Source organism: Heterodontus francisci, chromosome 6, assembly GCF_036365525.1.
Source record: "Heterodontus francisci isolate sHetFra1 chromosome 6, sHetFra1.hap1, whole genome shotgun sequence".
Taxonomy (NCBI): domain Eukaryota; kingdom Metazoa; phylum Chordata; class Chondrichthyes; order Heterodontiformes; family Heterodontidae; genus Heterodontus; species Heterodontus francisci.
Genome location: NC_090376.1, coordinates 19,641,066 through 19,665,432, shown reverse-complemented (window position 1 = coordinate 19,665,432; position 24,367 = coordinate 19,641,066). Strand labels below are relative to the sequence as shown.

At 41.6% G+C, this 24,367-nt stretch overlaps 1 protein-coding gene across 3 annotated transcripts in view; it reads right to left on the bottom strand.

Moving 5' to 3' along the window:
- The window catches only part of ppp2r3b (protein phosphatase 2, regulatory subunit B'', beta), a 159,269-nt gene that overhangs the window by 56,667 nt on the left and 78,235 nt on the right, over positions 1-24,367 (bottom strand). For all 3 annotated transcript variants that reach the window (XM_068033220.1, XM_068033223.1, XM_068033221.1), the window contains 2 exons: positions 18,120-18,223; positions 6,379-6,481 (listed from right to left, as the gene is read on the bottom strand). In XM_068033220.1, coding sequence (XP_067889321.1) covers positions 6,379-6,481; positions 18,120-18,223 — 207 coding nt within the window. The remainder of the gene's footprint in view (positions 1-6,378; positions 6,482-18,119; positions 18,224-24,367) is intronic.

The window sequence follows — 24,367 nt, the reverse complement described above, 5'->3', positions numbered from 1 at the left end:
CAGGGAGTGGTCGGTGTCGCAGTCCGCACTGTGGAAGCTGCGTGTGATTTGAACACTGTTTAAGGTGGCTCGCCTTGTGACAATGAGGTCTAGCTGGTGCCAACGACGTGATCTTGGGTGCCTCCATGAAACCTGGTGACAGGGTTTAGTGTGAAAGAACGAGTTGGTGATGCAGAGGTTATGATAGGTACACAACTCAAGCAGTCTCTGCCCGTTCTCATTCATCCTTCCAACGCCATAGCGCCCAAGGCAGGAGGGCCATGAGTCATGGTCGGCCCCAACCCTGGCATTAAAGTCCCCCAGCAGGAATAGGTGTTCGGTGTTGGGGATGCTGCTAATGATGTCATGGAGTTGTTCATAGAACTGGTCTTTAGCTTCAGGTGCGGAACAGAGTGTTGGAGCATAGATGCTGAGTAGGTGTACTGGACCAGAGGTGGTGAGCAGTCGGATGGACAGTATGCGTTCCGAGCCATTTGAGGGAGGCTCTATCATGCTGAGCAAGGAGTTTCTGATGGCGAAGCCCACTCCATGCTGTCTTGGTTCTTCAGGATCCCTGCCCTGCCAGAAGAAGGTGTAGTCTTGCTCTGCTAGAGAGCCACTCGCGGGGAGGCGAGTCTCCTGAAGTGCTGCAATGTCCACATTGAGTCTACTGAGCTCGTTGTTAATGATGGCGGTCTTCCGAGAATCGTTGATTTGTGTAAGGTCTTCCGACAGGCCAGGACACATAGTTCTGACGTTCCAGCTTGCAAAGCGAAGGGCTGGTACCTTCTTTCCTTTTTTCATGTTGTTTGGTGCGGTGTATCAGTCCACCTTTCGGACAATGACCCTGAGCTCCAAGCACCCATTGAAGCAGGCAGACTGTGGCGGGACATGAGTAGTAGGGGCATGAGTATTCTTTAAACGATACCTACTTGACTTGAAAGCTGGCCATGTCTTAATGCAAATCATTTTCAGGCAGCAGAAGACTGTGGTTGGCATGCCATCCAATGAAAAAAAGTTTACTTTTTAACCAAAGCCATAAGGAAGTCAAGTTAATTAATCTCATTCTCAAACAGCACAGTAGCCAGTACAGCATTGCAAAAGCCTTGAGAACACTCTGGCTGTCTGTGGTACTATCAGTTGGGGAATGATGCTTGGGGCAAGGGATACAAGGAGAGAAGGAAGCTCTAAGGAAGATTTTGGGATGGTGAGCATAGAAATAGTGTTTAAGAGGTAACACTCCAAAGGACTATCACACTAGTGACATTATGGTCATCAGTTATCTTGTGCAAAAATCTTCTCAATTCATTTTAATACCTCTCCACCACCAACCCCCCTCAAAAGACACCTGTAGTAAACCACTATCTCTGCTATATCCAAATTTATAGAGTAGGTGCGTCCTGATATATTAAAAAAATCTTTCAAATGTTAAGAGTATTAGCATTATACTGGTAGTAAGTGAACAGTTAGAAAATACATGATGAAAGCAAATTCAGTACATGAATTCTAAGATTTTATATTTCTTTCTACTGGCACCAATACAGATTGTACATTTTTATAATAGTACCAACTGCGCAATACTTGGCAAGGATAATTTGTTGTCAGACCCAGTAAACAAATTCGATGTCCAATAATCAAATGTTGATCTCTCAATTTCCATTATATTGTGCAGAAATAAACAGCACTGTTCCCTCATTCTCCAATTCTAAAAAGTTGTTAAACTGAACTTTTACATCAGAAATACTGCCAAGGGAAAGAACTGACCTTGAAAGCTGCATTGATTAAGATGGTATGTTTACTTATAAACTGTTTCCATGCATTTTAAATGGGAAGGTGAGGCTCCACTCAGAAACCTAACCACCTTGAATGAAGTAATATATAGAACACATAAATCAATGCTTTAAGGGTTACCAGAAGAAATTGATTCCACTCTGAACAGATTTTTATTTCATTTATCAAAAAAGTCAGATCAAATGTCACCAGCTCATGATGCAAAAAGAAAGATCAAATGCCAGAATTAATTACTTCACTGAAATAACTTCTACAGTCTCCCCGTCAAGTGCTGGTTTGACGGCAGCATCCACATCTAATTTTTTTTTAAAATATCGCTGGAGGAAAAAGTATAAAGAATTTACAAGTGGCCAAAAGAAGGAATACAGCCCATATTTTTAAAAAAAAATTGGACCTGGGGGGTATTTAATGATAGAGAATATTGAGGATTTTTTTCCCCAGCAAAAAACAAAATCATTTTGGCCACATTCTTAAAAAGCCATTGTTACTATTGCACTGCACATTTTCAGTTAATGTTTATTCACCACTGTTTGAATTTTAGGTTCAAGTAGGTTTTAAAAAAAAAAACAGATTTGTTCGGATAGCTTTTCTATAATACACTGTGCCATTGCGTTAAATACACCAAAAATCATTAAGATGCCAAAAGATACTTTACACAAGAAGCATGGAATGAGAAAAAGACCACTGGCCCATGGGTAGATGTTTATAGAATAATACAGATCGAAGTGAAAACTCTGATTAAACAGTCCTCGATTCCCAGGACATAATCAAGCAAAAGCTTCACACCAATTTACCCACCTCTATTATACAGTCTTTGGCCTCCTTATCTCGAGAGACAATGGGTAAGCGCCTGGAGGTGGTCAGTGGTGCAGCGCCTGGAGTGGCTATAAAGGTCAATTCTAGAGTGACAGGCTCTTCCACAGGTGCTGCAGAAAAATTTGATTGTCGGGGCTGTTACACAGTTGGCTCTTCCCTTGCGTCTCTGTCTTTTTTCCTGCCAACTGCTAAGTCTATTATACAACACTGGCTTAAATATCTACTGCAAACACTTCTTGCCTCCTCTCCACGAGCCACACATGAACCATAGCCTGCATGGAGTGTTTAATCTTCAGTTTTCACCCCTCTCTGTTAACAGATATTGAATTAGCTCCTTTTGTGAAAGAGTTATACCTACAGAGAACCAAAAACTTTTTTGTTCCATAAGGCCATTATTCCACTCAATGCAGGTGCAATTCTACCAAAGTCCAGCTCTGCTTGAGGATTCTTTAGATAAAATTTGTGTCTTGTAATCTGTGCTCGCACTGCATGCCAAACAGTCTTCTTACACCTTCATTTATAATCTGAACACTTTATACACTTGGATCATACCCCACATCATCCTTACTCAATGAAAATTGATTTACACCTGCAAGTTGCTCTTAACAAAGAGCAATAAATGCAAGAATTCTTCTGTTCACATTTTCGAGACCCCTCCACCAATGCCCTTTTATAGGTAGAATGCCTAAAATTATACACATTCTTTCAATTACAACCTCAATAACGATGCAGACAAAATTAGAACAATGTTATGCTAGTTTGTAAGTCAGATAGCTAGGTGTCTCAGTATTGATTTACTTCAGTAGAAGAAAAATTGCATTTACACAGCATCCTTTGCATCCTCAGGACAGTGCAAAGCATTTTACAGCCAATGAATTAGTTTTGAAGTGCAGTAACTCAAAAATCCTACAAATGAGATAACCAACAAGAACTTGTATTTATATAATGCTTTTCACATAATAAAATATCCCAAGGGACTTTACAGTAGGATGATAAAGCAAAGTTTGACACAAAGCCACACAAGCAGATATTAGGGTAGATGGCCAAAAGCTCGGTCAAAGAGGTAGATCTTAAAGAGCATCTTAAAGGAGGAAAGGGATAGAAATGTTTATGGAGGGAATTCCAGAGCCTAGGGCCCTGGCAGCTGAAAGCACAGCGACCAATGGCGGAGTGATTAAAATCACAGATCTCAAGAGGCCAGAACTATACCATGGCTGGAGGAAATTAGAAGTAGGGAGTGGCATGGTCACAGACGGATTTGAAAACAAAGATGAGAATTTTAAAAATTGAAGCGATACTTAACCGGAGCTAATGCAAGTCAGCGAACACAGGAATGGTGGGTGAACAGAACTTGGTGCGAGTTAAGATACGGGCAGAACATTGAGTTTATGGAATGCAGGAAACTGGCTAGGAGTGCATTGGAGTAGTCAATTCTAGAGGTAACAAAGGCATAGATGAGGGTTTCAGCAGCAGATGAACTGAAGGAAGGGTGGACGTGGGCAGCCTTGGTGATGCAGAAAAAATGGTCAAAGCTCTTCTCAGGGTGAAAGTAACCAGTTTTGGTGGTGTTAATTGAGGAATGGTGTTGTTCCAGACACTGGGAGGACAGCTCTTCTCGAATAATATTTGTCATGGGATCTTTTACCTCCACTTTAACAGGCTGTTAAGTCGTTGGTTTAACATCTCACTTGAAAGATGGCACTTCAAACAATACATCGCCTCCTCAGTACTGCATTTAAATGCAGCCAAGGATACGTATTCAAGTCGTCAGTGGAGCTTTGTTGATGTTGACTAGAATCTGTCAGTAAGTAAAAGGTTTAAAAAAAACTAATTCTTCTTCACATTTGTTAATGGGCATTCCTTCCCCTGTTCCTATTTTAAATATGCGTCTGCCATTCCTTAGCGAATACGCTAATCTCTTGGAATGATGTTTATGTTCATTAGTCAGCTTGGTATCAGCAGCATGATCTTTATGTCGTCATTGTCGACAGGAATAGTGCCGGAAGACTGGAGGATAGCAAATGCCTTGTTCAAGAAGGGGAGTAGAGACAGCCCTGGTAATTATAGACCTATAAGCCTTACTTCGGTTGTGGGTAAAATGTTGGAAAAGGTTATAAGAGACAGGATTTATAATCATCTAGAAAAGAATAAGTTCATTAGCGATAGTCAGCACGGTTTTGTGAAGGGTAGGTCGTGCCTCACAAACCTTATTGAGTTTTTCGAGGAGGTGACCAAACAGGTGGATGAGGGTAAAGCAGTGGATGTGGTGTATATGGATTTCAGTAAGGCGTTTGATAAGGTTCCCCATGGTAGGCTATTGCAGAAAATACGGAAGTAAGGGGTTGAAGGTGATTTAGAGCTTTGGATCAGAAATTGGCTAGCTGTAAGAAGACAGAGGGTGGTGGTTGATGGCAAATGTTCATCCTGGAGTTTAGTTACTAGTGGTGTACCGCAAGGATCTGTTTTGGGGCCACTGCTGTTTCATTTTTATAAATGACCTGGAAGAGGGTGTAGAAGGGTGGGTTAGTAAATTTGCGGATGACACGAAGGTCGGTGGAATTGTGGATAGTGCCGAAGGATGTTGTAGGGTACAGAGGGACATAGATAGGCTGCAGAGCTGGGCTGAGAGATGGCAAATGGAGTTTAATGCGGAAAAGTGTGAGGTGATTCACTTTGGAAGGAGTAACAGGAATGCAGAGTACTGGGCTAATGGGAAGATTCTTGGTAGTGTAGATGAACAGAGAGATCTTGGTGTCCAGGTACATAAATCCCTGAAGGTTGCTACCCAGGTTAATAGGGCTGTTAAGAAGGCATATGGTGTGTTAGCTTTTATTAGTAGGGGGATCGAGTTTCGGAGCCACGAGGTCATGCTGCAGCTGTACAAAACTCTGGTGAGACCGCACCTGGAGTATTGCGTGCAGTTCTGGTCACCGCATTATAGGAAGGATGTGGAAGCTTTGGAAAGGGTGCAGAGGAGATTTACTAGGATGTTGCCTGGTATGGAGGGAAGGTCTTACGAGGAAAGGCTGAGGGACTTGAGGTTGTTTTCGTTAGAGAGAAGGAGGAGGAGAGGTGACTTAATAGAGACATATAAGATAATCAGAGGGTTAGATAGGGTGGATAGTGAGAGTCTTTTTCCTCGGATGGTGATGGCAAACACGAGGGGACATAGCTTTAAGTTGAGGGGTGATAGATATAGGACAGATGTTAGAGGTAGTTTCTTTACTCAGAGAGTAGTAGGGGCGTGGAATGCCCTGCCTGCAACAGTAGTAGACTCGCCAACTTTAAGGGCATTTAAGTGGTCATTGGATAGACATATGGATGAAAATGGAATAGTGTAGGTCAGATGGTTTCACAGGTCGGCGCAACATCGAGGGCCGAAGGGCCTGTACTGCGCTGTAATATTCTAATTCTAATGCAACAAAATTTACTCTCAAATATTTGTACATATCATGAAATATTAACAGAGAGGGCAGAACAAAGTTCTGCGAGTTACTGCTCCCTTCCCATTTGTCATCACTGCTCAACCACTTAGTCTCGGTAGCTCACTTGAAATTAATTCAGTCTCAATCTTATTTTAAAAGACAGACTTGAAGAATGTTATCAAACTGCTTTCTAAAAATTCCAAAGCAACACCAGTGGTATAGCCCTCAATCACAATATTTTAGTTACATTTCCAAAGAATATGTTCAACACTCCCTGATTATTTTTTATGACTTCTGCACTACGTAGATGAACATTGGTAGCATTCCACACTATGCTTTCAAAAAAAAAAGTTATGAAATGCAGCACCTGTATTAATGGAATGAAGTCCTCTTGCTCCAAGTAACTGCATCCAGGCTTTGCCAGAAGATATAGGAATTTAGATGCACCATCGTGGCAGTTCTGCAAGATCCTGCAATTTTTAAGAAAAAATTTATTTCTAATGTTTTGGGGCTTAATTATCAAATTTCATACCACAATGTAATTGTGACTTCCCAACCACAACATTGAAAATCATTTATATATTTTCCTAATATATGGAGCAGATTTACTCCATTCTTGGTTGGGCAACTAGATGTTGTCCCACATGAAAAGACAAGCGAGCATAAATGAAAAAGTGAAGTTATTGTTCAATGGACAGTCTACAGGAAAAATACAAAAATAACTATTTCCTTCAGTCAAACGTTGTGTGAAAAGATCTAGCCCTTCCCTTCTCTATTTCCAACCTATTCTTCACATTTTCACTTATCACAGCACCATTATTTGACTTGTTGGCCTAAAAACAAGATTGTGGGACAAGAAAAATCAATTTGGCCCAACAAGTCCACCACATGATGTGCAATTTAAATTATCATAGTGAGTCTCCCTAGCCAAAGTGCGTTCATAGGTATGGCTTGTGCAAGAAAAATACAAGAGTAGAATAATAAGTTTCTTACCCCACCCCCTGATAATCATGCAAAAATGTCTGTAATCATAAATTGATAGTCTATCAGTGTTATTGAAACTTGAACAGTTGTGTCCCACAGATGGCATTCCCGAGTTTAGGATAAGACAGAAACCACTCTTATGTAATGCATACCATCTATGTCTATTTTGAATCTTTCAATCTTTGGTTCTTGCCTAACTCAGCAGATTAAAACCATAACTTGATGGGGCACCAAAACTCGAAGGTCCTAGATTTGATGCATAGCCATTTTTGGTTGAAGAAATGGGAAGCTCACTAAAATCTTCTCTGGTTAGGGAGTCAAAAACAAACCCATTATTTGTCATATTTTCCAATCATAATTACATTTGAGGGACCAGAGACGAAAAGTGTACATGCACAAGATTTGGCTAGGATGCAAATAAACCTATGGCTAAATAGCCTGCAAACACTGACTAACTAGGCACTTAGGTGAGTAAGGAACTGCTAGTATTAGAGGAATCCTGGTATGGATCACCACCTTAGAGATGCGGAAAGAATTGCACTCTCACCTCTTCACATCAGGAGCTTGCCATGAACCATCACTTCTAAATTAGACAGTCCAAATGTCAAATTTAAAAAACTGTAGCAGTAAAAGATCCAACTATCTACTCTGAAAGGTGGTCTCTAGAACCAAGACATAGGGATTAGCAAGATGCAAGTGATGTGGGAGAATCTGATTCATATTTATAAAACTTTCTTATTTAAACAGTTTTAAAGGGGAAAAAGTAATTCACATATCAAAGAGCATGTTGTTATGGACAGCTGGTAAGGGGTGTGGGTGGTTCCCACTGTTCACCTCCCAACTGATGCAATCGCGTTTTGTTAAATTGATGCATTAGCTCTCGAGTGTCTTTGGGGTCAAATAAACAGACAAATGACAGGTTTTCCCATCGGCAAAAATGATAAATTTATTTTTAAACAATTCTCGAAAGCGTCGCAACCACACACACACACGCGAATAGAGACAGAGAAAAGTGTAGGATGCAGTGCAAAGTGAAGTATGCGTTCATGGTTTACAGAGTATTGTTGAGTCTTCTCAGGAGGAAAAGTCTTTTTTTTTTTTTATAAAGTTGCAGGCCTGAATATTCCCAGTCTTGGTATTGTAGAGCTCTGCTGGTGTGTAGTTTGTTACATTCACAGATGATTAGTCTCAAAGTCACTTTGTGATGTCTCTGCTCAATTTCAGCAGGGTTCTTCCCTTGCCTGGCTAGATCCTTCAGACAGCTTTTGGTTAGACAGCCTTTCTGTGATGTTGGCTTGATCTACCTCTCTCTCCAGAGGGCTACCTTTTAAAAGGTAAAAACTCTCACATCAGAGTTTTGTTATCAACGCATTGTCCTCTTCCCTATTGTAATCACATAATGGGCCAGGATATGATAACCATGGCTATCGATTAATGTTTGAATGGGTACGGTTCTGTTATGATGTTGCTCCTACAGGTTCAATCGAGGCTTTCAAAAGGGAATTAGACTGTTATCTGAAAAGGAAGAATGTGCAGGGTTGTAGGGAGAAGGCAGGGTGTGGCACTAGGTGAATTGCTCAGAGAGCCAGTGCAAATATGATGGGCTGAATGGCCTCCTTCTGTGCTGTAACAATTCTGTGATTCTTCACATCCATTCATCCTGGCTTTGGCTAAGAGTCAGACTGTCTCCAGCATCCTTTGTTAATCCATTCATGTAGATAAGAGTTGTTAATAAGATATACCATTCAATAAGATCATGGTTGATCTGATTGTGGCCTTTGCAATGGAGAGGGTGCAGAGAAGATTCACTAGGATGTTGCCTGGGCTACAGCGTTTCAGTTATGAAGACAGACTGGATAGGCTGGGGTTGTTTTCCTTGGAGCGGAGAAGGCTGAGGGGGGACCTGGTTGAGGTGTTCAAAATTATGAGGAGCATTGATAGGATAGATAGGAAGAAACTTTTTCCCTTAGCGGAGAGGTCAATAACTAGGGGGCATAGATTTAGGGTAAGGGGCAGGAGGTTTAGAGGGGAGTTGGGGAGGAATTTTTTCGCCCAGGGGGTGGTTGGAATTTGGAACGTACTGCCTGTGGGGGGTGGTGGAGGCAGGAACACTCATGACATTCAAGAAATATTTAGATGAGCACTTGAAACGCCATAACAAACAAGGCTACGGGCCAAGTGTGGGGAAATAGGATTAGTTAAGACGGGTGCTTGATGGTCGGCGCAGGTGCGTTGGGCCGAAGGGCCTGTTTCAGTGCTGTAAAACTCTATGACTCCAATAGTCCTCCTTTCAATTTCAAAGGGGCTCTCCCCAGAACTATTTCAGACAAGGTTAACGAGTTCCATCTTTGCAGGCAAGTTGTTTATTTCCAGTACAGGAGGGGTCACATGGCTGCTACTCCATTTTGGCTGTGGGTCAAATGTCCAAGTTCTTGTGATTTAGTTTTAAGAGTTGACTTTTTAAACTTCATAATTCTCCATTTCATTGCTGATTTCACCACGGCTTCTTTTGTGCAAGGCATCACCCCACAAAAGGGAAACATTTTCTTGTTTTTTGTTTTTCCCCGGAAGAAAAGAAAAATATAGGGTAGCATACATTGTACATATTCAACCCATGCACTCCTCAGGCTTGCAGCCATGATTTCTGTACAGGCTTTTTGTTTGTACAGTGTGTTACATTCTAGACAAGACATTTGTTATAATGTTGTTCTTTCCAGCGATGTACATAATTTTCAGATTGAATGGCTGCAGAAGCAAACTCCACTGAAATAGTCTGGAAATTTTAACTTTGAACTGTTTCAGAAATGTTAAGGGTTGTGGTTGGTGTAAATTTGAATTTGCCGATGTCCATTATTGGCATAGACTTCGAAATGTTAAAGGACAAGTAGGAGCCCTATTGCCTTCTTTTCTATGGTGGGAATATTTTCTTTGCTGCTTGTTTAATTTTTTTTTTTAGAAAAACAGCCAATAGGCCTTTCTAGGCCTGAATCATCATCATCATGGAGTAGGGCTGCCCCCACTCCAACATCACCGGAATCAATAACTATTTTAAAGTGCTTGTTTAAACTTGGGGCTGCCAATACTGGGTCATTTGTTAAGATTGCCTTTAACTTTTCGAATGCCAGCTGGCACCACTCTGACCACACCACTTTTAAACTTTTAGAACCATGGAAAAATTATGGCACAGAAGGAGGCCATTCAGCCCATCATGTCTGCGCTGGCCGGAAAAAATAGCCGCCCAATCTAATCCCACCTTCCAGCACCTGGTCTGTAGCCTTGTAGGTTACAGCACTTCAGGTGCATGTCCAGGTACCTTTTAAAAGAGTTGGGGGTTTCTGCCTCCACCACCGTTCCTGGCAGTGAATTCCAGACACCCACCATCCTCTGTGTGAAAAAGATTTTCCTCATGTCCCCTCTAATCCTTCTACCAATCACCTTAAATCTGTGCCCCCTGGTAATTGACCTCTCTGTGAGAGGAAACAGGTTCTTCCTGTCTACTCTAGCTAGACCCTCATAATTTTGTACATCTCAATTAAGTCACCCCCCTCAGCCTCCTCTGTTGTAAGGAAAACAACCCTAGCCAATCCAATCTTTCCTCAGCTGCAACTTTCAAGCCCTGGCAACACTCTTGTAAATTTCCCCTGTACTCTCTCCAGAGCAATTATGTCAGTTAAAGATGCAGCTACAGTGTTGAAATTTGGAACAAATTTTCAGTAAAACCCACACATTCCCAGGAAAAACATTATTTCCCTCTGTTTTGGGAATGAGGAAATCTACTAGGGCTTACACTTTTGCTGCCCTTGGCAACACTCGACCTCGGCCTACAAAGTGATCTAGGTTACTTTAGCCTTAGCAAACTCGCTCTTTGCTAGATTGACCACTAGGCGGGTTCTCTATAAACCTTTAAAGAGTTCTCTTAGATGGTTCAGGTGGTCTTCCCATGTATCACTATAAACTAACAGGTCATCCAGGTAGACGACAGTTGTTTAAACCCGCTACCACCTGGTTCATGAGCCTCTGTAAGGTTGCTGGGCGTTCTTTATATTGGTATAAGCCATCAGAGATGACGAATGCTGAAATTTATTTTGGCTCAGGTGATCATAGGAATTTGCCAAGATCCTTTCAATAAGTCAATTTTACTAATGTAGGTGGAGCCTCCTACTTGGTCAATGCAGTCCTCAATATGGGGATTGGATAAGAGTCTGTTCGGGCTACCGCATTAATTTTGAGGTAATTAATGCAAAGTCTGGTTGATCGATAAGGTTTGAGTACCAGTACAACAGGGGAGCTCCAGCTGCTTTGGCTGGGTTCAATTAAATTATTGTCCAGCATGTATTGAATTCTGGGCAGATCTGAGCTAATTAGTCAGGGCTTAGTCTGTATGGGTTCTGTTTTATTGGCGGGATCTCTCCTAAATGGTGTATTGTTAAGGATGTGCAACCCAGTGCACACCTTCCCTTCCCCCACTCCCAATTTCACTTGTTCAAAGACCATTAATTGCTAACCTTTGTCTGTTCTGATGAAAGGCAACAGACCCGAAATGTCAACTTGGTTTTTCCCTCCACAGATGCTGCCCAAGCTGCTGCGTATTTCCAGCACTTTGCTTTTATTTCAGATTTCTAGCATCTGCAGTATTTTGCTTTTGTTTTAGTCTCCTTAATATTTCTGTGCTTTCCAATTTTATGGTGGGGAGTTCAATTTGAGAGTTTTCGGACTTCTCTTGCTCACTTAGTTCTTCTTCACTAGGGCTGTCTTCCTTTACTGCACTTACTATTTGGCATACACTTACTGGTCTATCTGATTCTCGGCTGTGGTATTGTTTTAACATATTGATGTGCCACAAGCTTTGCTTTTTTCTCCGGTCTGGAGTAATCAATCAAGAAATTCATGTCATTCACCCTTTTTCCTATACTGTATGGGCCACTGAATCTGGCTTTTAGAGGTTTGCCTTGCAATGGTGACAGTACTAGAACCTGGTCCCCTGGTTTGAATTCTCGGACTGCAGCCTGTCTGCTTGCCTTTTCATGTTTTTAGATGTTCTTTTGCTACAGCACAGGCTTTAAAAAATCTCACGAAAGGTGGACATGTAATTTAATAGTGAAGTTTCCTCCGTTTGATGGAGGAATTTTTCTTTAATTAGTTTCAGATGGCCTCTCACCTCATGTCCAAAAACCAATTTAAATGGACTGAAACCTGTGGACTCTATCAGTGAATCTGATAGCAAACAGCAAGAAAGCGATTCCTTTATTCCACTTATGGGAGTAATCACAGAAATATGCCCTGATCATGGTTTTCAGGGTTTGATGGTATCATTCCAGAACCCCTTGAGACTGTGGGTGCTATGCTGAAGATTTCAGCTGTTCGATACCAAGGCTGTGTACTATTTCTTGGAATGTTTGGGACATGAAATTGGCTCCTTGATTGGACTGAATTTCTTTGAGTAAGCTGCATCGTGTGCAAAATAGGGATAGGCCCTCGACTATGACTTTGGTAGCAATTTTCCTTAAGGGTACGGCTTCTGGGAACCAGGTGGCTATATCCATGATGGTTAAAAAGTATTGATAACCTGCCCTGGTTTCGGGTAGGGGTCCCATGCAATAGATTAGAACTCTACCGAAAGGTTCCTCGAAAGCAGGAATGGGAATTAGTGGAGCAGGTTTGATTCTGGTTTTCCAACAACCTTGCAGGTATCTCAGGTCTTGCAAAAGTTAACCAAATCTTTGTGGATTTGTGGTCAGTAAAAGTATCAGCTTATCTGGGCCTGGGTCTTTCTGATGCCCATGTGCCCAGTCATAGGATTTCATGGGCAATTCTCAAAATTTTCCATCAATATTTAGTGGCTGGGGAGGTCGGGGAGGGGGGCGGTGCTGGTATCTATAATTTGATGAACTACTGTACACTCCTCCTCTGCAGGTCACTGTGGGGATCTCCATTTTCTCATCAGGATTTCATTTTTAAAATAGTAGCACTCAAGGCAGTTTCTCTGCCTCAGAATAGGCTGTCAGAGCTATCTTTTTTAAATCAGGGCTGGCTTCAATTGAGAGTCTGTTGTATATCTCTCCAAATCTTCAAAAAATGTTTCAGTCAGCCAGACCCCAGAATCATCTGGCTGAATTACTGGCTCAGCCCGTTCTGTTGGAGCTTGATAGCCATGGACCCAGTTACTACACAGGCAGGAAAGGTTCCAGGGATTTCCTTCTGCATGTATTCTGTCTCCTTTGCCTGCTCTAAGACCATTGGAGCTGCTACCACTTTATCTCCAGCCACATCATTGCCTAGCAGCAAATCCATTTCAGTCATAGGCAGATTATGAACAATCCCTACTGTAACTGGTCCAGATAAGGGGTCACACTAAAGGTGGACCCGATATAAGGGCACTGACATGTATTCTCCTTCAATGCCTCTTACCAGAACCTTTGACTTTAGCGAGCTTTCTGGTGGAAATGTCATGCCTTTACCTACATTAAGGATTGAGTGGTCGCTGTATCTCGGAGCAGGACAATGGATTTGTCGGTCTCATTAGAGGGGTATAGGAACACTTTTCCCTTTGAAACAAAATCCTGATAAACCTCAGGAATCTTTTCTATTTCTGATATCTGGGCCAGTATTCTTTGAGTGGTTCTATACCATGGTTAGGGCTACAGGTTTATCTGCCTTGTTGTGTGCTTGGGCATCCTTTTCTATTTTATGGGTTTCTCTTAACTTCCAGCAGTCAGCTTTCACATGCCCTGCTTTACAGCAATGGGAACACAGAGGTCTGTGGGACACATTCCTGTCCTCTGCATTTTCTTTCCTTACTGGTGGAGGGCTTCTTGCACTCTTACTTTTGTTTTCCTTTTCACTAGCACCCCATCTTCTATTATCCCACTTTCTGTCCTTCCTGGATCTCTGGGGATTGTTATGGAAGTGTTTTCCCTGAATAAAGGATATTTGAGTAAGCTCAATCGTCTGCCCTTGCAGCTGCTTCTTTTCCCCTTGCAATCCTCTGTTCTTCAATATGAGTCTTTAAGGGCAATGCTATTTTTAAATTCTTACAGTAAAATCACTTCTCTCAAATTTTCATAGGAGAGATAGAACATAAGAGATCAGATCCAGCAATTGAAAGCCATTTTTTTGATTCTTTCAAATTCAATATAAGGTTTGGGTAGGTTTTTTTCCTAGCACTTCAAAACTGTTGCTGATAAGTTTCAGGAACTAACTCGGATGCATTTAAGTACAGCAGTTTTAGTCTATTTGTAGTTGAGGGAGCATTCTTCTGAGAACATGGACGGAGCTTCATGAGCTCCGCCCACCTATTTGCTTTGTTTAATGGAAGGTCCACTATTCTTTCAACCATTTTTGCCTGGAAACTATTTTGCAAAGGACATAAAATAGGACTCGACCTCTTCCTCATTAAACTTTGGCACTAACTGCGAGTGTCTCAATACATCAAAGTTCTATTGCGAATGGTGATAAGGCTTAAGTGGCTGGTGGCATTTTCAACTTGTATTTGCAGCCTAACTCAACCTCCTTCGCCACGTCCTCACTTCTCCTCTTCATTGCATTTCCTCTCTTTACAATTGAAAATCTTTCCTTTTTATTCCCCAATTGAAGCTGAAACTCTTTCCTTTTGTAATTATAATTTTCGCATAGCAAGGTCCCTTTCCATTTGAATCTTAGCTAGCGTAATTTTATCCGTTTCAGGTTCCATGTCTGTTTCTTCTGGTTCAGGGGCAATATTAAAATGGCTAGCTAAATTCTTCACTATTTCAGGTTTCTTTGTTTTTTGTTTGAAAATTACTCCAACCTGGGCAGCTAGGGTTACATTTTTTTTTCATTCGTTCATGGGATGTGGGCAGCGATGGCCAGGACAGCAGTTATTGCCCATCCCTAACTGTCCTTGAGAAGGTGGTGGTGAGCTGCCTTCTTGAACCGCTGCAGTCTATAAAGGGTAGGTACACCCACAGTGCTGTTAGGAAGGGAGTTCCAGGATTTTGACCCAGCGAGTCAAGGAATGGCGATGTAGTTTTAAGTGAGGATGGTGTGTGGCTTGGAGGGGAACTTGCAGGATGTGGTGCTCCCATGCCCTTGTCCTTCTGGGTGGTAGAAGGTCACGGATTTGGAAGGTGCTGTCTAAGGAGCCTTGGTGAGTTGCTGCAGTGCATCTTGTAGATGGTACACACTGCTACCACTGTGCATCGGTGTTGGAGGGAGTGAATGTTTGTGGATGGGGTGCCAATCAAGCGGGTTGCTTTGTCCTGGATTCTGTCAAGCTTCTTGAGTGTTGTTGGAGCTGTACCCACCCAGGCAAGTGGAGCATATTCCATCACACTCCTGACTTGTGTCTTGTAGATGATAGACAAGCTTTGGGAAGTCAGGTGGTGAGTTACTCACCACAGGATTCTGAGTCACTGACCTGCTCTTGTAGCCACGGTATTTATATGGCTACTCCAGTTCAGTTTCTGGTCAATGGTAACCCCAGGGTGTTGATAGTGGGGGATTCAGCAATCATAACGCCATCGAAAGTCAAGGGGAGATCGTTAGATTCTCTCGTTTGAGTCATTGCCTGGCACTTGTGTGGTGTGAATGTTACTTGCCACTTATCAGCCCAAGCCTGGATATTGTCCAGCTCCTGCTGCATATCTAGCTTCAGTATCTGAGGAGTCACGAATGATGCTGAACATTGCATGAGCGAACATGATTGAAGGAAGGTCATTGACGAAGCAGCTGAAGAAGGTTGGGCCTAGGACGCTACCTTAAAGGCCTGCTACCCGACCTGAACCAGACGAAATGTGTTTGGTTCGGGTTGGGTCACTCTTCCGGGTCCAGGCCGGGGACATACAGTATTAATTGGACTTGAAAGGTTGTTTAAAATGATGAGGATTGGAGCCACAAAGTCAGTGATTGTTTGGTCACTAGTTAAACAGAAACCCATGGAGTTGTGCTGAGACAGGTTGTGCCACACTGTACCACTATTGCTTAAAATAAACACAGCAATTACCCAAAGGCTCATAAAATATTCTACATTACCTAGACTCCTGCTTTACAGGTTGAAATACTTGCTGCAAGTTTATCCAGTGAGCAGCTGAAATGCATAGACCAGGAAGGTCCTGAGTGATTAATTATAAAATATACAGTATTTATATAAAAATATAAAATGATCACCGTCAGGACTCTAGTCGACACACATACAGTACGGTAGAGAAAAGAATGATATGAGAAAACCCGTCTGATCAACTTTCCACAGTTTTAGAGGTCAATTGTCCTCCCTTTTCCAAATCTCTCGATTAATCTGATTGTACAGAATCTTGGCTTCGAGTCGCCAATTTGTTACAGACTGATAGTAAAGGGTGTGGGTGGTTCCCACTGGTCACCTCCCAAGTGAACACAATTGTGTTTTGTTAAATTGATGTGTTAGCCACTGAGTGTCTTTGGATCAAATAAAGAGAGACAAATGATAGGTACACAAACACACAGATAGAGAGAGAGAAAAGGGTAGGATGTAGTTCAAAGTGAGGTAAGTATTTGTGGTTTACAGAATATTGTTGAGCCTTCTCGGGAGGAAAAGTCTTTTTTAAAAGTTGCAGGCCTGAATATTCGCAGTTTTGAACTTGGAGTTATTGTAGAATCCTAGTTGTAATACAGCTGGTGGTATGTTATCTTCGCAGATGATTAGTCTCAAAGTACCTTTGTGATGTCTCTGCTGTAGTTGCTGTTCAATTTCAGCAGGGTTCTCCCTGGTGAGCCACTGGCTGGATCCTTCAGACAGCATTTGGCTGGACAGGCTGTGATGTTGGCTTGATATCTCTCTCTCTCTTCTCTTCCCACCCCCCCCACCCGCACCTACCCCACCCTCCACAAGAGGGCTGCCTTTTAAAAAAAGGTCAAACTCTCTCACATCGGAGTTTCTGTAAGGAGCCACATGGCCCTCTCCCTTGTTGTGACCACACAATGGGCCAGAATAGGACGACCATGGCTACTGATTAATGTTTGAATGGGTACTATTCTGTTACGATGTTGCTACTTCACACTCATTCATCCTGGTTTTGGCTGAGAGAGTCAGACTGTTTCCAGCATCCTGTGTTAATACATCCTGTAGATAAGAGCCATTAATATACGACAGTCCTCTTTCAATTTCAAAGTGGTTCTCCTCAGAGCTATCTCAGACGAGGTTAACGAATTTCATCTTTGCAGACAAGTTTGCAGTATAGGAGGGGTCACATGGCCGTTATTCCATTTTGACTGTGGTTCAAATGTCCAAGTTCCTGTGACTTAGTTTTACCAGTTGACTTTTTAAACTTCATAATTCCTCCATTTCATTGTTTACTTCATCATGGCTCCTTCCATGCATGCCAATACCAACAAGAATTCTTATTAGGGCATGTTCATTTCATAGTTGGATATTTCATAAAATATAATTTCAACAAACTTTCAAATTGCTTCCCCTAGTAAAAACCATGTGAAAGTTGCCAGTCTGGAGTACAACTGAAATTTCATGCAGCTTTCATATAATTAATAATTCCCAATTACATATACATTTCCTCATAAATTATTCATATTTGAGAAAGTATAAAAAGATTACAGAGGTATTATACAACTACATAAGCTGAGAAATTGTTAAATAATTATAAAACCAGAATGACATTTGAGTTTATACTAGTTTTGAAGTACGTGTGGGCTTTCAACTCAGAAACCACCTGACTAAAAAGTTAAAAATGTCCTCAGAATTTTTCCTGTTCAGTATGGTTTAATTTCAAATACACAACCTTCCACAGAAGCAAAGGAAATTACCACTGGTGGTTTTACAATTTTTGTTTTCCTATGTGACGTCTGTCTTCCAACTTTAACTTCATACTTCACAAGGTGTTACAGTACTTTCTACCTGCTGCTGCACTTTAAAAACAAATTGCTGAAAATTAATTTGAAAGTCTATTTCATGATTGCTTCCAAATGCCTTTATCAATGATAACTAATTTAAATAAATATCAAATGGCAGCACAGATAAGTTAATGGTACCTGGTATAGTTTTTCTCCCCCACCCCCCTCCAATTAATTTAAATCTAAATACATGTTTGTTCAATAAAAGGAAGTAATGAACTCAGTACTAATAAGAATGAGCAACATGCAAGAGAACAAAATGCTTACTTTCTCCACATTGCAATGAACTTGTGAACAGAGACATATCCTGTTCTTTCTCCGCCAGCAGCACAAAACAATGGGGCTTTCCAATACAGAGGGCAGTCACACACCTTTTAAACAAAACAAATGATGAGCCATTCATTAAACCAACAACTTTAATTTACAGGACAGAAATAGTGCTACAGAAAGGTTGGTTACAAGTGAAGCAAATAGAAATGCAGCAAATCCCACTTCAGCAGCTGGAAATTTAAATTCAGTTAATTAAATAATTCTGGAATAAAAGGCTAATATCAGTAATGGTGACCATCAAACTACTTGACTGTCATTAAAAACCACCTGGCTCACCAACGTCCTTTAGGGAAGGAAATCTGCCATCCTTACCTAGTCTGGCTTGTTTTTTTTTTATTCTTTCATGGGATGTGAGCGTCATTGGAAAGGCCAGCATTTGTTGCCCATCCCCAACTGCCCTCAAGAAGATGGTGGTAAGCCGTCTCCTTGAACTGCCGGAGTCCATCCAAAGTGCTGTTAGGGAGGGAGTTCCAGGATTTTGATCCAGCGACAATGAAGGATCGGCGATATAGTTTCAAGTCAGGATGGTGTAGGGCTTGGAAGGGAACTTTCAGATAGTGGTGTTCCCATGCGTCTGCTGCCCTGGTCTTTCTAGGTGGTACAGGTCACCGGTTTGGATGGTGCGGTCGAAGAAGCCTTGGCAAGTTGCTGCAGTGCGTGTTGTATATGGTATACACTGCTGCCACTGTGCACCGGTGGTGGAGGGAGTGAATGTTTAAGGTGGTGGATGGGGTGCCGATTAAATGGGCTGCTATGTCTTGGATGGTGCCTAGCTTCTTAGCAGTGTTGGAGCTGTACTCATCCAGGCAAGTGGGAAGTATTCCATCACATTCCTGACGTGCCTTGTAGATAATGGACAGGCTTTAGGAAATCAGGAGGTGAGGTACTCACTGCAGGCTCTGACCTGCTCATGTAGCTACAAGATTTATATGGCTAGACCAGTTCAGTTTCTGGTCAACAGTAACCCCCTGGATGTTGATGGTGAAAATTCAGTGAAGGTGATGCCATTGAATGCTAAGGGATGGCGGCCAGATTCGCTCTTGCTGGAGATGGTCCTTGCCTGGCACTTATCAGCCCAAGCCTGAATGTTGTCTAGGTCTTGCTGCACATGGACACAGACTACTTCAGTACCTCAGGAGTCGAGAATGGCACTGAACACTGTGCAATTAATCATCAGCAAACATCCCCATTTCTGACCTTATGATAGAGGGTAGGTCATTGATGAAGCAGCTGAAGATGGCTGAGCCCAGGATATTACCCTGAGGAAATCCTGCAGTGATGCCCTGGAACCTCCAATAACCACAGCCATCTTGTTTTGTGTGCTAGGTATGACTCCAACCAGGAGAGGTTTCCTCCTCATTCTCATTGACTTCTATTTTGCTAGGGCTCCTTGATGCCACACTCAGTCAAATGCTGCCTTGATGTCAAGGGCAGTCACTCTCACCTCACCTAGAGTTCAGCTCTTTTGTGCACGTTTGGACCAAGGCTGTAACAAGGCCTGGAGCAGAGTGGCCCTGGCAGAACCCAAACTAAGCATTGGTAAGCAGGTAATTGCAAAGCAAGTGCCACTTGATAGCGCTGTTGACAACACCTTCCATCACTTTTCTGGTGTTCACGAGTAGACTGTGGGGGCGGTAATTGGCCGGATCGGATTTGTCTTGCTTTTTGTGACTCCAGAGCCACTGGCTTAACTGCCCTCAGAAATGGCTGAGCAAGCAACTCAGTTATGTTCAGGGAGGCAGCTCACCACCAACTTCTCAAGGGAAATTAGGGATGGGCAATAAATGCTGGCCTTGCAAGCAATGCTCACACCCCACGAATTAATTTTTAAAAATATACAGCTGAGAAAATAGGCCATTTGGCCCAACTGGCTTATGTCAATGTTTATAATCCACACAAGCCTCCTCCCACTGTGGCAAGCCCCTCCCCTACACCAAAGAAATTCCTCCTAAATTCTGTATTTGATCTGTGTAGTGGCTATCTTATATCCTTGTTTTGAACTTACCTGCAAGTGAAAACAGTTTCTCCACATCCACCTTTTCGCACCCCTTCATGATTTTAAAGACCTCCATCAGGTCTCCTCAATTTCTTTTCCAGAGAAAAGAGCCTCCAATTGGTACGTCAGCTCAATTCTGGCAATATCCTTGTAAATCTTTTTCACTCTTCCTCTAGTGTTTCAATATTCTACTTGTAGTATGGAGACCAGAATGTTACACATTATTTTAAATGCTGTCTAATCAGAATTCAATACAAACTTATTGCTTCCCTGTTAATCCTCTAGGAATGAACTCCAGCTCTTTGTTTGTACTCTTTATAGACTTAACTTGTGTTGCTTCTTTTTAAGATTTGTGTAACTGTAGTCCCAAATATCTTTGCTCCCTGTTGCTTGCCATTTCAATTCTCTGCCCCACTCCAATCCTTACTTCTGTGTCTTTGGCCCTTCTACATTGTCCCAGTAAAGCTCAACATTAGCTCAAGGAACAGCAACTCACCTGTCTAGTAGGCACTTTGCAGCCCTCTATCCTTTACATTGACTTTAACAACCTCAGACTTTAACTACAGCTCCCATTTTTTCTCTGGCAGTGTGGGATGGATGTGTTGCCATTTCTGGGATGGAGGAGAAATGTGTTGCTATTTGGGGAGCTGGGGAATGGAGCTCTCCATTAGAACTCTACGGTTGGGGTGATATGCATCCTTGTTGTCGACCTGCTTTTTTACTTCCTCCAGTCTTGCTGCCCACTGGAGCCTATACCACTGTACTGGTTTTGCTACTTTCCTTTCTACCCATTTCTGTTTAACTAGTCACGTGTTCTTAATGACCTGTAAATGATCAATTTCTCTCATTGTGCTGCCTTTCGTCTTCTATTGACGTTACTTCTGCCACCTGACCATCTCCTGTTCTCCACCCAAGGACCTCACAGATCATTCTATTTCTTTTCCTGTGTTGTTTTCTTTTTCCCCTTTAGCCTTTCCCAGTGTTTTGTTCCTTTTTAAGTGCTGTTTATCCACAAAATCATCAAATCCTGAGGAATGGTCCAAGAAATTAAATATTAACTTCTGTTTTTTTCTCCCACAGATGCTGCCTGACTGGCTGACTATTTCCAGCATTTTCTGGTTTATTTCCAGCATCTACAATTTTTTTTTCTTATTTATACAATAAAACAACTTGGTTCAGTGATCTAATTTTCACCCTGTGATCCTTACCTGAGGAATTTCTTCCTTTCTCCTCAGCTAGCCAGTTATCAGCAATAATGCATAGCCCCTTCACAAATAATGTAGCAGCTATTTTTGAACTAAAGTAGTCCTAGTTATAATCCCCATAGTGATTTTCGTTCCTTTCCTATCCCTACTTCTTAGCTAGGAAATGGTCAAATAACCTATTCTTAGATCTGCAATTTTCAGTAGCTGGCTGCTAGCAGGTGTTGCCAAGACTGAATCACTTTTTCTTCAGACAGCTCTACAAAGATGGGAAGTTGCCATCTAGGAATCAGATGTTAACTGTTGTCTCTGTATTGAAAAAAGTAACTGGAATGCGACTTCAAGTTAAACCCCTCGAACTGTATCGTTAATATTCTCAATTGCTGTAAATGTAAAACTGTAATTGACATGACAATTGTGAAACAGAAGGGTTGTGAAGAAACTCATGACAGTATTGAAGGAAACTGATCTCCCTTGCAATGTTTGTATTTTTTGGTGCTGTTTTGAAACTGTTTGGCAATGTAATTTTTACAGATTTTTATGAATAAAGTATATTTTGGAAATAAAAACAAAAATCAGGACAAGGAGGCACAGATTCAAACTACTGAAAGACAAGCATACAACTTATCAAAAACTTTATGAAACATGATCCAAATGTGACAGATTTCCAAATGTGACAGTGGAGGCAAAATTTTGCAAATCACTTAGTGGTACACCATTTTATAATCATGCACACTGTAACATGCTATTAGTCTCTCGCATCTTTTATACAAGGTTCCGGAGAGAACCCTGAAGTTTCTATATTTGCTACAGCAGACACATGTCACAGAAGGTATCTGGCCATCTGGGTTTCAGAATTAATGTAAAATGGTGCATTTTACATGTTACATTGTACAGACATTAAAAAAAAAAAACTTAGGTTACCATTGAGATTGTTTAAAATAAACATCTGCTCAGGTGTCACTAGTCACCATCTAACAACTACTGCAACTAGTATTTTTGGAAATGTTGGGAGAGACCATAATTAGGGATGGCTGTCATATAGCTGCCAGACTGTCCACATAACAAGCCACTTGGGCTTAGTATCAAAGTTGCCAATTGTAGGTCTAGGCATCAGTTTGAGTTGCTGCCATTAGGAAAGGATGCATCAAAAAAGAAATCACACACAGATTATGGAGTAGTCTGCTGAAGGTTATTATACTGAATTGACTTATATGATTCAATTTGCAAAGGTAACTCTAGGTGCCAATACTATCTTTCCCTTGTTACTTGAGAGATAGATCTTAGAGGAAAACCAGCAGTTCACACTTGGTACAGAATCTCCTTGCAATTTACATGAGGAACAGTGGCCTGAAGACAGCGCTTACCATTCATGGGGAAACTACACATATCTTCTCCCAAGCTCAGTTGATCTACATTTCAACACTGGTAAAGTGCCAGAAAGATAGCAGTATATGTACTGATATTTGTCATTAAAATGCCAGGGTATTACTTGACAAATCAGCGGAATATAATTCCCTTTGGGAGGTATTCATCGTGCATCAAGGCATTTGTAAAAGGTAAATGCAGAAATCAGGACAGAATCAGATGAAGAATGATAGAGATGGCAGACGCAAAACATTTGTTCATCGCTTCATTTTTGACAATTGTATTTTTGATATTGTGCCACACACACACACTACCAAAAAAAGATACACAAAGAAACATATACAACACCCATACAACATAGCTCATTGCACATAAGCAGATGCCACCCACACAAAAATACATCCTAGTAAGCAAAGGCCCACATCAACTATACCTCAATGCACATAAAGGCACAGACACTACCCACACAAAAATGCAAACTTATCCAACACATAAATCAGACCATCTTGGGGTTCTGCTTGGAACGGATGTGTTTCTTCCTGGTTGAATAGCAGATCAGAGGCACAGAACACAAAAGTCTAATATTGCCGGCTGCAAGAGAATCTGGATATTTGTATAAGCTTGTAAGTTTGATGTGAATTGAAATTATGCAATGAGGATTTGTGAAAACAGAAGTTTTTGCCCAATCTTACAGTAAAGTTAAACCTGTACTGTTCTTTAAAACAGTAGATTTTTTAGGTTGCTCACTGTTCATCTTTTACATTTACCTTTTCACAGAAGCTTAAATCACTACTGTCATTTATTCTCCCTTAATCTTGGTCGTCTGGCTTTCTGCAGACTCCAGAACAGTATTCATTCAACAAATTAATAACTCAAACCACAGCAGGGGTTATATTGATCAGTGGGCAAAATCTATATGCTGGCAGACAATTGGTTTAAGTCACCAATTAATTCCAAAAAGTACAACCCATTGTATATCAGTATTTCCATAGTTCTAGTCACCACATTACATGAAGTATGTGATCGCACCAGAGCGGGTACAGAGGAGATTTACGGAATTTGATGGAAAATTTTAGCCATTAGGAACGATTGGATAAGGAGGCTAAGGGAAGTTTAATGGACATGTATAAAATTATGGGGGACCTAGAGATAATGAATAGAAAGGACCTATTCCCCCAACAGAGGTCAATAAATAAGAGCATAGAATGGTTACAGCGCAGAGGGTGGCCGTTCTGCCTTTCGTGTCTGTGCTGGTCGTCTACAAAAGCAACTCGCCTAGTCCCACTCCCCTGCCTTTTCTCCGTAGCCCTGCAAATTTTCTCTCTTCAGCTAATTATCCATTTCTCTTTTGAAGGCTTTGACTGAATCTGCCTTTGCCACACTCTCAGGCAGTATTCCAGATCTTAACCACTCGCCGCATACAAAGTTTTTCCGCATGTCGCCATTGCTTCTTTTGCCAATCACCTGAAATTGGAGTCCTCTGAATCTGGATCTTTGCGCCAATGAGAACAGCTTCTCCCCATCTACTTTGTACAGACCCATGATTTTGAGCACCTCTATCAAATCTGCTCTTAATCCTCTATTCTCCAAGGAGAACAGCCCAGCTTCTCCTTCTATCC